Source organism: Botryllus schlosseri, chromosome 12 (assembly GCF_051294905.1).
Source record: "Botryllus schlosseri isolate E-star chromosome 12, Bs_hap1, whole genome shotgun sequence".
Classification (NCBI taxonomy): domain Eukaryota; kingdom Metazoa; phylum Chordata; class Ascidiacea; order Stolidobranchia; family Styelidae; genus Botryllus; species Botryllus schlosseri.
Window position 1 is genome coordinate 14,378,707 of NC_137247.1, and position 15,160 is coordinate 14,393,866.

Sequence of the window (15,160 nt, forward strand, 5' to 3'; positions counted from 1 at the left end):
ACGTCATATTTGGAACTACGTTACAATGTCATTTTAATCCGTCTCTGTTAAAGTTTCATCCTGGCGACGCTTATCATTGTTCAATGTTCAGTAATCAAACGTTAGTCCGTCGCCACATCACTCGAAGTTACAGCGCTCGTTGAGTTACAGCTAACGTCACAATGAGTTATATTGTATAGCGTGCAAAGACTGCAAACGACGACACGAATGTATGTTTCTCTAGTAGAATCATACGGTACAGAAGATTGCAATGGATTTTTGCTCCTGATAATCATGCTACTAACAAAATAGAAATTTAATTCATGCGAGAGCCATACGCCATCATCAAAAGACACATAGGCCTATATATGGCACTCGGGCCATCGTTGCCCGACCCCTGTCTGACACGAATATCATTTGGTATGTGGAGTTGCGTTTTACCATAGAATCATAAGTTGACCCATTCTGGGTAATACAAAGCGAACTCATTGTAACATCAAAATCGCCTTGCGGTCTAGCTTCAATGTTGGGATATTTGGTGTGGCTGAGCCTTGCCGCTTTCCAAGATCCTACTGATCCCAAGAAGTGCTCCATACGGCCCTTGTTTAGCTCTTAATATAGTTATCCAAGGATTCGAATGATGACAAATACAGGACTTATGTATATTTGTACATTGTACATAAGAGGCGTGCATAGTAGGATGTATTCCTGGCACATAATGATAAGATACAATGTAGCGAGACCCGCAAAAAGTCCTGAAGGCAAGGTATATTATCTTCTGTAACCGAGCCGATATCCGTATGTATAAGCGAGTAATATCCTATACTCGATATCAGTCAAATCAGTTGATGCAGCACTCATAAACCGGTATTATCGACTGTTTTACTATATCTTTTCACTGATGTTTGTTGCACTGTGCAATACATCTGCTATACAGTCATAGATTGGCCAACACCATCATTGCAGCCAAAATGCCAAATGTCGGTGACAAATGTTCTGTGTATGCTCATACTGCTACGAAGATGAAGATGTAAACAAATAATATAGAACGGTAAGGTGTAACGATTACTGCTTAGTTGACATTGATGAATATGAATGTTTTATTACTTGCTCTGTCGAAACGCGAGACGCTTTTATACAAACATGTATTTACGAAGAGCGACGAACGAGAAAAAATAAATATTCAGGGTATTAACTCGATAACAGATGCTGATATATTTTATCGCCGCCCAAGTATGGGAAAATCACCATTAATCGCTTTTCCATCGTGCTGAACACATGGCCTTCCAGCGTAGACCTATCTATAAAATCGCATATTCAGCATATAGGCGAGCTTCCTGGTGATATTTCGGAGAATTCTATAGCATAATTGTATCTTCTCTGATCTGATGTTTCCGAATTCGAGGATTGGTAGAATATGTCAATATGGGATCGATAAATCATGCTTGAACTGAGTGCTGCGCGACACGAATATACTGCATGAATGTGTTCTGGGTGTGAAAGTAATCAAGTAGCTAGACATCCACCGCTCAGTCATCAATGAGAACTGTGACAAGATGAGACAGACTTCAATTGTCGTTTAGAATACTGGTTCTCACTCCACGGCAAGTTTCCTGCCAGTCCACCAAGTATCTTAATCTCAATTCCAAAATGCAAGGTGTCGGGTTCTTGTCAATATCAAATTTTACTTTCATGACGATACCGGTAACGTATTTTTCTGCATGGTGTCGTAATATAGATTTCATGGTCTGCATTGCACTTAGATTTCGTCACAATGCTGCTATTGCTGTACGAAATTGTTTAAAAGTAGCTCACAACTCGTTTAAGAATAGTTATATGTGAAAACTATAAGGATACGATCAAATAAACCACGAGAAATTTCGAGAGTACGATTCACCGACATTTAGCAGCAGAATAGATGCTAGCACACAGCAAACTCGCATTTCTTTCAAAGGAAACCGAACAATCAATCTTAAGTTAGTGTTTTAGCAGCACGTCGCCTGGCAGAAATTGCAATGTAACCACGTATAACACGCCTAATATCAAAAGGCAGCATGAAGTTTCTAAAATTTACTTTTTAGTTGCATACATTCGTAGTAATTACAATTTGGATCAATTTTTATTATTGAAGGTTCGCTGGTCCGCAACATTTATTTTGATGTATTAGCGGTCCGCAAGGTATAAATGGTTAGAGAACCACTGGTTTAGAATTAGGAGAGTTGCGTACGATCAAAACATTACACCCAGGCGACAATTCATCAACATTGGAACCTCTATTCGCGCCATATGTGACGCATTTAAATATTACGAGATGAAAAATTGAGATGTTCAGCTGATGGATAGTGCTCACACAAATTGAAATCACACTAGCGGATCATAGTTCGGATAGGCCGATTTCACCAATGTATCATCTATCACGTAACAAAGCCTGCCTCATAAGTTTCATTGCTTTCCAATGCACATCTTATGCATTTTCCTACTATTTCCCATATTTCAATAATTCCTTTTTTTACTATATGTCAAACAAGGATTTTGTTTGATTGAGTGAGTGTGTCAAGTCTTTTCGATTCGTTCCGTCTCTTTCAGTTTCGCGTATCTCAAGCTTGTGACATTTTGAATTTACGGAAATGGCAATAAACGAATGAATGGATGGATGAATAAATATTTTCAATCAATCACTATTTCAATCTTTCTTTAGGTATTTATTATCTACCCATCAATAGACTCCGGTAATAACTTAAATATAGGGAGCATGCTATAATTCAACATTTATAGCGACGAAAATCTCTGGTAAGTATTGAAGGTAAGTAATATCCTTATGCACTGTCTTGTTTCCGATGAATGGTCCGAGTAAAATTGCTCATACGCCTATAGGCAAATTTTTACTGCGCGTATACCAAATAACTCTACTATAGCATCGAAAAACGAGTAGGCTATCGTTTCATAGTTTTAGGCGTGGCCAGAATGATTATATAAAAATATGAATGGTTTGAGGTCACGGATACATTTTGGGACAGAAGCCACAACGAACAAGGCAATAATTTGGAGAGGACAGAGGCGACATATAGTCTTGTCTCGTTGAAGAGATTCTGAAGAAAATATATTGAAATTGTCGGATATGTGAATGTTCAACGTTTCAATTTAAGTAGCTTCATAAGAACCATGTGGTTAGAGGCATCGAGTTGGACTACAGTTGCTCCAGTGCGATCCCTAACCATTTCTTGTTTCAAAGTTGAGACGTCGTTGCGATTGAGACCTTGTATAGTGGAATAATGCAAATTGTATTTCCCAATCGGTATTTTTCCAATCCCTGTCGTCGTCCGCTTACCATATCATAGCATTGTAACGAACCATTTACAAACTCGTGTGACCTCTATTGAAGGAAATATATATGCAAATGCAAGCCATGAGCAGTCAACAATCTGTCAGAACGACATAGCGCAGCTAAATTTTTAGAAGAATTTGGAGTACACTGGATTTAGGTCTCTACCGCGGGATTACTAAGTCTGCACTACTAACCTCGTTTGGTGTTCTGACTAAATCCGTCGCGCATCTGTATATTTCGCTAAATAGGCTACATGCAAATCCATGCACATGCCTCATGACTCAGTATTACAATCTTGCAGACTCAAATAACAAAAGATGCGAAAAGGATATATAACAGCACTTACCAAATAATATATCTGGATCATTGCGTCGTGGTCGATGATAATATATAGGCAAATATTTTTCGTATTTCGCATTGGCAACTTTATTTCCTTCGGTGTACATAAAATCCACTTCTTCCTTCGTCCATCTGTTTTAGAAAATTTAGTCTATGCAATCTAAACGTATTTCATGATGCAGTATCTCAATAGGGATGTCTTCATTATAGTTTGTTTTCATTAGGTCGTGTATTGGATGGAAATAAATTATGGGCAATGAAATAACATGGTGATTCAATTGCAAGATAACCGATGCAGTGACAAATCGTGAATCAAGTTCAATGACTTTCTCCATTTATTATTGTTTTATTAACATCTACATTTCAAGCAAGTCGCAACTTCCGAATCGATAGAAACGAATTAGTGAAGTCTATCAACAAAAAACACGCAGCCTGGTTCTCAATAGTGGTCACTGATCAAAGTGACCATACTCAATGAAATTTGATAATACCCAAGCGCCGCTACGGTCATGGTCATGTAGGGTTACCAAATGTGAAATCGAAAATATCCTCCAAGGACGCCTAAATGTCCTCATTTTATGAGATTCGTTCTTACTTTTTACAACTTTGAGGGCTAGGCTAATGGTCAGGGTCAATTAAAAATGCCATAAATGACGCGAAATATGTAATGCGGACGTTCGAGGGGTCATGCGGAAGTCAAGTTGGATTGATGAAGTAATTAGGGAGTCGAGTCGGAATGATGACCTTTTTTAAATCAACTCAAGAAGATTGTTTTCAATTCCGGTAGTCTGACTTTTATGACTTGAAAAAGTGTCGTCCCTTCCCGATTGCAAAATATGGTAACCCTATCTATGGTCAATTGGTCAAAGTAGAAGCGACTGAGATGTTGCACTGCTATCATAGTCATATTGATATTTATGGAATGTCCATTCTCGGGAATGGTTTTCTTGGTATTGCTATAAAACCCATGTACAGTAATGTAGTCAGCATGACATACTCCAGTCACCTGTATTCCAATGCTAGCTTCATGCTTCGGGAAACCAAAATATACCAATAGCGAATCGACGAGTCGTGACACGTTTTGGGGTTTTGCGTTCTCTTCGATGTGAAAATCAGTAGAAAATGTTTGCTGGCATGTATATCTTTCCATAAATATCAATATGACTTGGACAGCAAGGTTCTATACAAATACCGAGAAAACCATTACCTATAATGGATATTACCGAGAATGCCATTATAGAGAATTGACATTACCGAGAATGGACACCACCGAGAACGTAAATTGTTAAGAATGGCTAATGAAGAGACTAACTTACTGATACGGTCGTTGTCGAGAAATTTATACCTGAGAATCGACAGTGAATGTGGTAACGCCGTGATGCACGTTAGGTTCTCGGCAACTGTCCATATTTGGTAATGTACATTCTCGGTAAAGTCCATTCTCGGTGGTGTCTATCCTAGGTAATTTCCATTCTCAGTGGTATCCATTCTATAGGTAATGGCCTTCTCGGTAATGGTTTTCTCGGTATTGACCGGACACCCTCTACACTTGGGTCAGTTCAGTTTTAATATCCACTTCAACCTCGGAGCAACTAGTGATAAAATTCGTATTTTATCATGAATGCTTCCAAATTCCCAAAACATTTGATACATAATTACATCTGTAAGTTCTATTGATATCTGCTTGTCCAGGTAGAATGGTAGCAGTGAATCTCAATCACAGACTAAAACGCAGTGTCGAATAACTGTATGTTTGAGCATGATGTTACGAAGCTGATGAGCACAGATTAAGTTAGACCACTCACTTGTGGTTCAGTATTGCCACAACTTCACTCAAATTCTTGATATTCTTTTGGTGGAGTTTCGCGCAGACTGGACACAGGAATATCCCCAACGTAAGAGACGCATATCCAGGCTCCGGTGTCAAACACTCGGCACATTCGTTGTTGCCGCTATGCTGTACCAGGCGCTTGATAGCCTCTTTATGCCGCAGTTCCGACATAACACGAATCGATGAAGATTTGCTATCCTGCCTTCGTGAGTATTTCTATATATATCGTGGACTGAAATGGATATGTAAATAGTGAAAACGAGCCATGTGGCATGGTTTCGATTTGGGTATTGTAAGCTGTCGCTGTTTTACTGATCTGAGCTCCCTGTGAATATTTGACTTCGATCGATTTCAATAGTATGATAGTTTTACAAAATTGACACTAGTGATATGGAATGAGCCATCAATGAGCGTTTAACACAGCGAAGTCGCAGAGAGGCCTATTTTCGTTTCAGATTCCGGCTGAACGTCAGGTATTTCATATTTTCACGCATCCTCGTCCACATGGCGGAAAAAAATTGTTGTTTCTTAGCGAGAGAATTGACGGTCGTGGTATTTCGGAGACAACCGACGGTAAAATATTATGAAGGAGCGTTTTGCCACGCCGCATCGTACTGCTGCTCCGCATATGACTTATTATTAGGCTGCATTTACTTACATTTACTAGGAAACGAAACCAGCGAAAGTGAGTCCAAAGAAGTAGGCCAATTTATTTGGAGGAAATAGTTTCAAATTTTAAATGGACATTTTGCAAGTCAAACTATGCTGTTGTTGTTATTGTAGTAGTTGTTGTTATTAGTGTCATTCATGGTGTTTGTCGACTACTATGGTCATTTACACCATGACGATATTCGTTATTTTTGATTCCGTAACTGCCGACTTGTAGCACGGCCCTCTTCTAGGCTTTTTGTAAGACACCGCTTACGGCTTACGCCAATGATATGGCAAGGAGGAGCCTAGATCAGTGCTCTTCAACATTTTTCGTCTTGGTGCACCCTTTTAACGCTTACTCGAAACTCGTACACCCCTGACCACATAACACGCTGATTCCGTGGTAAGTCTAATACACGGGTGTTCACTGATCACTGTTCATTGTTCAACCTTTTCACTATTCAGGGCCATATTTCGATTAGAAATATAGCATACAACCGCTTTCCGGCGGAGAATCGTCATGTCGCATCCCGATGTCATACACTCACGGTAAATTGGCTATTGGAAACTTGGCGCCGCGGATAGCCCCTGTGGGGTTCTGTGACATCACTGATTTCTTGAGATATACCATGCGTATAAAAGTTTTTACTTGTGCCGGAGGCTTACTATATCTATGCACCAAAATCGCGAGTATAAATGCTAGGAAATGTTTTCTGGACTTCTTTTCTACCGTGAAAAATAATTTCGTCGATACTATTGGTTGTTTCGTATATTACTGTCAAAGATTTATCCATTCCTAGCCCACGTGGCAGATTAACTGATAGAGCTGATGGAAGGGGTGTCTTCGAAAAGTTTGGGCAAAAAAATAGTGATGCTGCATCTTCCGATTTTATTAATCAATTTGCTGCATGTTGGTATTTTTCACTACCCATCAGGATTGTAGGCATAGTCGAACTATATATTAGAATATCCCAAACGTAGCAGAAAAACCTTCATTCGTGAGACGCACACGACTCCGACGGGGTATTTCTTTATGATGTGCATCATTTTCCTCCGCGGTTCGCTTATGTACGGTGCGGCGCAGATTAAACTATTATATTATTGAATAGTATATTCATATTAAAATAACCCCGGATATTTTCGGCTGACACTCGTCAGGGGTAATCGTCAGCAACTCGTAGAGAATAAGAAAGAACTTGGTATATCAACAATCGTATCACAAAATATGGTCATATATTCGGGTTCATTTCAATATGAATATACTATTCAATTGTTTGCTGAAGTTCTGTACCTCCAAGAAGCTCTTCAACTATTAAATTAAAAACGAAAAGTCACCCTGAATCGCACCAAGCGTCTAATCTAAACTACCAAGGTAGCCTACTCTTCCCAATGTCAATCTTGCGATTACACAATGTCACTCGTAGGCTAATCATCAGTAAACCCGCATCTCAGAATGGAGATTAGGTATATAAAGCTACAATATCCTAGAAACTTACGTTTTACTCTCTGAAACTAAACTATCGAACTAACTTAGTGCTTCCAGTAAATACTACTATTTGCTGATTAGACTCATTGAGACATATGCGGAACATGACTGACCTAGCGTCAACACAGCGCTGCATACAGAGCATGAACCGCATTCTCAAAACATGTCTATGATAACCTGTACCAGTTGCAATACTGAGATCACTAGCACTCATAAAGAACGTTCCGGATACATCTTTCTTGGATAATACGATTGACTCATCGGAGCTCGGCTCTTCTAGACTGACGCACCATCGCTGAACAGGTCACGCATGTGCGTGCGTGCACAATGCATTTTATTAGTGACAAGCAGACGTACGCAGCCCAATATCGCAACCAGATGTTGCAACTGCAACGCCCTGATGGTACTTTATTATCGAACGATTCCGCCATTTAGATATTGCCTGATGAGAAGGAGAAACGAGCTCGTTGAGAGTATATATATATTCGCATCCGTTGCCAAATTTGTAGCACCACTTCACCTGGTGTTTCAGCGCCAATTCGCGACACTGCAGCAGAACTATTTACAACCATGTTTGTTTTGTAACTCTGTTTTGAGCTCTGTGTTTTAAATTCATTTAAATTTTAATCGCAACCCGTCTGAACGGCGTGGCGGATGTAGGAAGTGCCATCGTTATAAAACCCTTAATCCCCTGGTCGTCGGAATATTTATTACTTCTCCGCAGCGGAGTATCGTAAATTCGGAACTTCCGGCCGCCGAAGCTCACACTTTCTCTGAATGTGGATCGTTTGTATACTTCCGAGGTCACTGTCTTGGGTACTATAGCCAATAAGCGAGACATGCAGAAAAGTCGTTTCTACAATATGGCTTGATCGTGGAAATACGTCCACCTTTATACAACACAAATTCGTTTGAATTCATTAAAAGATTTGTCCGACATTTGATTCTCTGGAAAACACCGTCAGAGACCGTCTGGGAAGCTTTGGTGTAGGAATGTGCTACTGTGCACTGTGCAGCGATCGGGTGCGGGACTATGAGACAATGGTATTTTGAGCGCAACTTGTGTTCCCACTGGAACACATGAAGACGTGGAGTTTTAGCCAACATGCGGACGAAAAAAATGCGGTGTCAACAAGATTTGCGGAGTTTAAACCTAGGCCCAAAATGAACGTCGTTGGTTGGCCGAAACCTTTAATATTTATGTGTCGGTTCGTCGAAATGGGCGGCAGCCGGCACAGTTCCGTCCTCACGAGATGAGTAGACAACAGTAGCAATGAGACCCGCAGAGGAAAATAATGCGCCCTATTTGAAAACACGTGCGACAAAAATGTTTCATAGTGCTGAGTTGGTACCGGGGCTGCGGAGTCGGTAAATTTTACCACATACACCAACTCCGACTCCGACTCCACGCATTTTCAGTATTCCGACTCCAACAGTATTAGCAATTTCCTTCGAAAATTCTATACCACAGTGACAGTTGAATGACTATATCATCTATAACCACTAAACTCATGCAAACATATGATTACCGATGACATGCTAACTTGATTCCGTATGGAACAGCTCGAATTATTCACTATGCAATTAGCATAAAAGAATGCCTTTCCAAATATCCTACCTTTTTCATCTTTTATAAGTTTTTATAACATGGACTTTCTAATATCCTACTATGTATATTGTATATGAATCATTCAAACATGACATATACCCAATCCTGTATAATTAAAATGTAGATAAACAATCGAAGTGTAGCTCGATACACAGTATTGATAACAAGCACACACACTCTCACTATTAGTAGTCATGGGCGATGTTCCCTCTAATTTTTCAAGAGTCTGCGCAAACGCGCCAACTCACTGCGCAGGCCCTAGGACAACAGTGCGCAACCACTCTCCAATATGGTGATAAAAATTTCTATAATTCATGATTGCATCGGCCAATATGATCGGGAATTGCATATATATTGCTATCAATTGTTATCCTCTCCCTGCTCACATAATCAGATTTACCAGTAGAGCTGATCCAGTGAGGTGTGTTGGAATAGATAGGCCCTCTAAATAATAATAAAACATCTTCGGGCGTACCCGTTGATATAATGACTTCGTTACATGATGCTATTTCGTGACCCCCTATCTGCTGTGTCAAAAGATATTGAAATCGCCAAAACGTACTAAAGTATAAGACGTACACGATTTCAAATCGGTATTTCTTAACTGGAAAATAATGTTCCCTCGATATGGCATTTGTCTTGTTGTGGGACTCGGATCGCCAGGACAGGAACATTCGGCGCCAGGCATTTAGGCGCCCATGGACATGGACAATTACACATATATTTGTATATATCGAAGTTTTCGGTCAGCACCTGGGCAGTCTTTTTCGCACAAGGTTTTCTCGCTGCTGATCGTTCTGGCACACTTCTTGGATTCGCATGTTACATAGCCTTTAACTTCATATGTCTTGGCGCGTCATGGTGCGGTAATGGCCGACGCCCAACTGCCCATTTCTATAAATCATGCCTAATTTTTGTTGGGAAAGGGTACCCAGTAATCAGATATCTTACAATAATAAAACGCGCGTAGCGCGAAAAAAAAATCCTGAAAAATTTCAAAAAATACACCATGATTTATGTTAATTCTCGAAATAATTTTGAACCCCCTTCGAGCTCGGCCCCTCCAATTGGGGGGTTTGGGGTGCGAAAGTTACGGTCCTGAGTAAATCTTACGCAATGTTCATGCCACGCGAAGAAGACTATCATTCGTTAGTTTCTCGCAGATTAACTTCGAGCTAGCCCATTGTTATTTATAACTCTGTTAAACCAGGTTATTTCGCCATTCCCAGAAAATAATGCGCTAGTGAAATGACATCAGTATCGCTCACGTGTACGAGGCCATACTAAAAAAATATCTTCCGTGAGGCGCAGGTCATTGTGAACTCTAATTTCCTCACGGAGCGCAATAGTTACCTTTGCGGGGCGCACTTGTACCTCGGTTTCAGACTTCATTGATAACACTATTTGGACCTGGCAATGTTCCATCTTAATTTTCACGAATCTGCGCGCATGCGTGGTCCATTGGAGAACAGTGCGCAACAACTATTAAAAAAAACATCATTTCTGATTTTTTGTGCGCAACGTAGATTTTCTGTGCGCAGAGACCGTTTCAGCACTGCGCATTTGCGCACGTGCGCAGCTTAGAGGGAACATTGGTCATGGGTCATAAACGAAATTTAGGAAGTAGTCAAATATAGCATTTGTCTAGTCTAAATGCACTTAATAGTCAAGTATTCAAGGAATAGGATTTGCAATCTTTCTTAATCATTTGTTCGACCCAAGTAGCTAAGCTACACTACAAATATTGTTAATTTTGTCAAGTGGGAAGCAGCGTTTGGTTATATTTACATAAATTTTACAACTTTACAAAACCAGACGATGTATATTAACTCTGTCACAGTATCATGGTATAATTCAAAAAAATTTGCATCAATTAGTGAATGCATCGCTTAGATGCATATGGCGATTTTATTCCTCTATGCAACTGAATCGTAATTTGCAAATAATTTCCAATTTGATACATATCAGGGGTGGCACACCTTTTCGGCCAAAGGACCTCATGAGCAATGTTCCCTCTAAGCTGCGCACGTGCGCAAATGCGCAGTGCTTTCACGGTCTCTGCGCACAGAAAATCTAAGTTGCGCACAAAAAATCCGAAGTATTAATGACCTTTTTTTGGTCGTTACGCACTGTTTTCCAAGGGTCTGCGCAGTGAGTTGGTGAGTGTGTGCAGACCCGTCAAAAATTAGAGGGAACATTGCTCATGAGAAGTACGAACCATTGCGCGGGCAACTGGAATGTTGATAACCTTTTTTTAGTCGTCCAATAGGAGCGAACCGAATGAGGTAACATCAGAAACAAGACTTATTACTACGCTACGCTTTAAAATTGATAATAATTATGTCATGCAAACTTCGTGTGCAAATGTGCAGTGTGTAGTCATGCCTTGGTCGCGCAATGCGCGAAATTTTTTCGAAGGTATGAATGAGTTCTGTCAATAAATATGTTACTTAGAGGAGACCGGGGACAATTGTAACACTTTTCGTATTTTCCAACATTACGTGTTTTTCTCGTGGAAATTTCACTTCCAAAGTTTTATATAAAGAAGCCAACAACTCGATAGTTGATATGAAAACTAAATTGGAACTCAATCAACAATCAATCATGGAAATTTTGGGTCGCAAAAATCGCTGCTCAAATGTTACAATCGCCCCGTACCCAGGGGCAATTGTACCACCCTTGCGGGGCAATTGTAACAGTGTTAATCATAACTAAACACAAATTAAATGAACAACGAAAACGGAAGCACAAATTGTAATATTGCATGAAACTAACGGAAGAGACATTTGAACGCTTCCAGGCTACGCCCCATCGCATTTATGGCATCTGAATGCAATATCACCCTTTGTGTCTTGTTCAAGCTTAAAGTGTACAAGAGACACATTCATTCCATCATCTCCCTACACATATTCGGCCTCTTCTACCAAGGTTCTGTTGTTCAGCGGGCATAATGGGTTGGTCATTCGGTCACCTGTGAAGGTGCGAAACCGACCTGGCTAACATATCTTGGTTGAACGGGCCGATGATAGTATAGTAAAACGAGGACGCAACATTGTGTGGCGTCAAAGCTATAATGACATTTATCTGTGCTGTAGAAAATTAACATAAATTGTTCACATCAAATATCAAAATGTAAGTGGGCCATGATCAAAGTCAGAGGACGAGAATTAAGCCATGACTATTGAAGTTCAACACACCAAAAGTCGATCAACATGAGAAAGCGTGGTTGAATCACGAAAATAACCGAACCGTCAGATTCACATCACCACTATTGTATGGCCGTTTCGACAGATGATCATGTTAGAATTGGTATCGCAAGGCAGTATCTGTTCTGGTGAACTTCTGGCTGTTGCAAGATTATTCAGCAATAGATGAATGGTAATACCAACATATGAAAAAAGACATTCAGAATTGATAACATATTGTAACGGGGTAAAAGTAACAGAGTGTTACGATTGCCCCTGACACGCTCGACCATGATTAGTGTCTCAGTATGGTACCTTCCCGGCGATGCAAGTCCTATTCTTTCCATCACCACGATAGACTATAGTAACATTGTTCCAGCTACACATATTACGTTGTAACTACTTGAGGCACTATTCGTCTAGACCAGTGGTTCTCAACCGGGGGTCCGCGGACCACTGGGGGTCCGCGAAGCATTTTCAGGGGGTCCGCGAAGCCTCAAAATAGTTGATAACCTAATTTGTATTTTTTTTATTTCGGAAAAGCAAAAGGCAGTTTCGCTTCATCAATAGTAAAACCCCAGAGCTCACATCATTAGAATGGCCATCTTAGATGAAATATCCAACTGTGCAGATTAATTTTAATTGCTAAATTCCCAATAGCCTACTGATACAAACATTTTGCTGTTTAGAGATGTTTTGTTGGAGATTGTGGAAAAAAGTTGGATGAGTGAGGTCAATAACGGTAAATTCGAAATGTTTACAAAAATCCATTTTCTACTGTGATATACTCAACCATTTTCCAGAACAACTTCGTGATAAGGTGCTAGATCGGAGGTGGGCAACCTTTTTGCTAATCACGGCTGCATTTCGATTAGGCTACTCTGCCGCATTCCTGGGCATAGCCGTAATGAACTAACGGGACGCACAATACCTATGTTAAACTGTCCATTTCCATTGAACTCTTGGCTATTTTACGTTTCATATCGGCCTATTATACGCAGCAAATTGCGAGTGGTAATATTATGAATAGGTACCGAGATTGGGTATGATCGCGCGGAAATTAGTCTGATTCACGAATGGATTCCGTCATTAATAGTAGCAGTATAACATATTACTGTCAAATATTTATCCTTTCTCAGCCCATCTTATCAGATCCCCCGGTAGAGTTGATGGACGAAGTGTTTTCAAAAAATTAGGGCAAGTTATAAATGATAAATGCATCTTCGGGTGGGCCAATTGTTATTAGTAACTTTGTTGAATGCTGTTATTTCTTGATCCCCAATCAGGATTCTTTGTATAGTGGGAATATATTGGTATCGTCCAAATGTAACAGAAACAAATTTCTGCCGTGAGGAGCACACGATTCCGATTCCGGTTCAGATTGCGGAGAGCGCCACTATATTAAAATCGAAAAATGAAGTCGCATTGAATCGCGCCATGCGCGAAGAAAATTTCAAGATTAATTACAATCTCTCGAAAGTTCGGGAGTGAATTCGTAATTTCAACTTGCATGTAGACGGCCGCATACACATACTAATTGAATTACGTGTCGATGGCCGCACAAATTCCCATCTACCATCGCAGATTGCCCACCCCTGTGCCAGATAGAAATGACCAGGCTTGACGTTATATGTTCAGTCATTCTTTTTATCAATTTTGGTGCCATATTTGTTGCGATCATACCCAAATGTGTTTCCGGAAGCGTTACGCGTTATTATTACATTCGCCACCACCTATATTTGTGGAAATGGATTTTTGGCACTCGTTCACATCAAATCGACGGCGCGAATTTTCAAGACACGACGACGTATTTTAGCAGATGCAGTTGCAGAATTCGCTTTAAAATAATAGAAGTCTCCCCAATTTCTACATGAAATAGTATGATTATATTTTCAAGAGATGTCATTTTTTTGCTGTTTAAAGTCACTAAGCCTACAGTTGTCATTTGCACATGACATATGACGATTGCAAGATAATTCAGCTAAATTTGAACTGAAACTTCATGGGGGTCCGCGGGGTCCGTGACGGTCCGAAAGGGGTCCGCGAAGGCAAAAAGGTTGAGAACCACTGGTCTAGACAAATTATTCCAGATCAGAAAAACTTTACTCAAGGGTCAAAAATCTCGTTTTTTGCAAATTATTCCGGGGTTTCGCATCGTAGCTCAACGTAACTCCAGGTATAATAGGATAGATAACTACTGCATGCGCACTTAAAATATCAAGCTGATTTTTCCATCCTACTAGCGGTGAGGTCGATTGTTACATTTGCCCCTAGTTACATTTGTCCCCGGTCTCCCCTATAGCCTAATATGCTTCGAGTCGAGTATCACTCATTATGGCGTCATAACATAAAGTAATACGTCAAAGATCAAATATGTACCGTTTATGCCACAACAAAGAATATAATGCCTGTTATCCATCTCATACAATATACTTTGCTATTTTTTCCTCCTTACCTATTTCATTCAACTTGGTGATAATGTTGTGGGATAATCATGACTTCGGAAATGTGCTACGATACCGCCAATCAAGGTTTCAAGGCTTCAACAGTGAAAATTAGTATCGAAACTATAATTCTCGTTGATAAATTAACTGTCAGTCAGTGGTGAGAAGCGTATAATTTCAGTACTCGAAAAAATATTCTTTCACTACTCGACTCGAATTATTAGAATCAATACTCGATTCAGATTCGAGTACTCGAATCATTGTGCCCAGCCCTTCAGTAATAAGGATTTTGAGTCGCGAGACGCCACTCA

The 15,160-nt window shown here is 40.1% G+C and overlaps 1 protein-coding gene across 2 annotated transcripts in view; it reads right to left on the reverse strand.

The window, feature by feature from the left end:
* Nucleotides 1-6,135, reverse strand: part of LOC145452856 (uncharacterized) — a 40,701-nt gene extending 34,566 nt beyond the window's left edge. The window contains exons 1-2 of one of the 2 annotated variants that reach the window (XR_013919562.1): nt 5,449-6,135; nt 3,651-3,775 (exon numbers count right to left, since the gene is read on the reverse strand). Coding sequence is in view for 1 of the 2 variants with exons in the window: in XM_080330990.1 (XP_080187116.1) it covers nt 3,651-3,775; nt 5,449-5,645 (322 nt within the window). In the remaining variant the exon portion in view is untranslated. The remainder of the gene's footprint in view (nt 1-3,650; nt 3,776-5,448) is intronic. The other variant, XM_080330990.1, reaches the window with a different exon arrangement.
* Between the last annotated feature and the right edge of the window lie 9,025 nt (nt 6,136-15,160).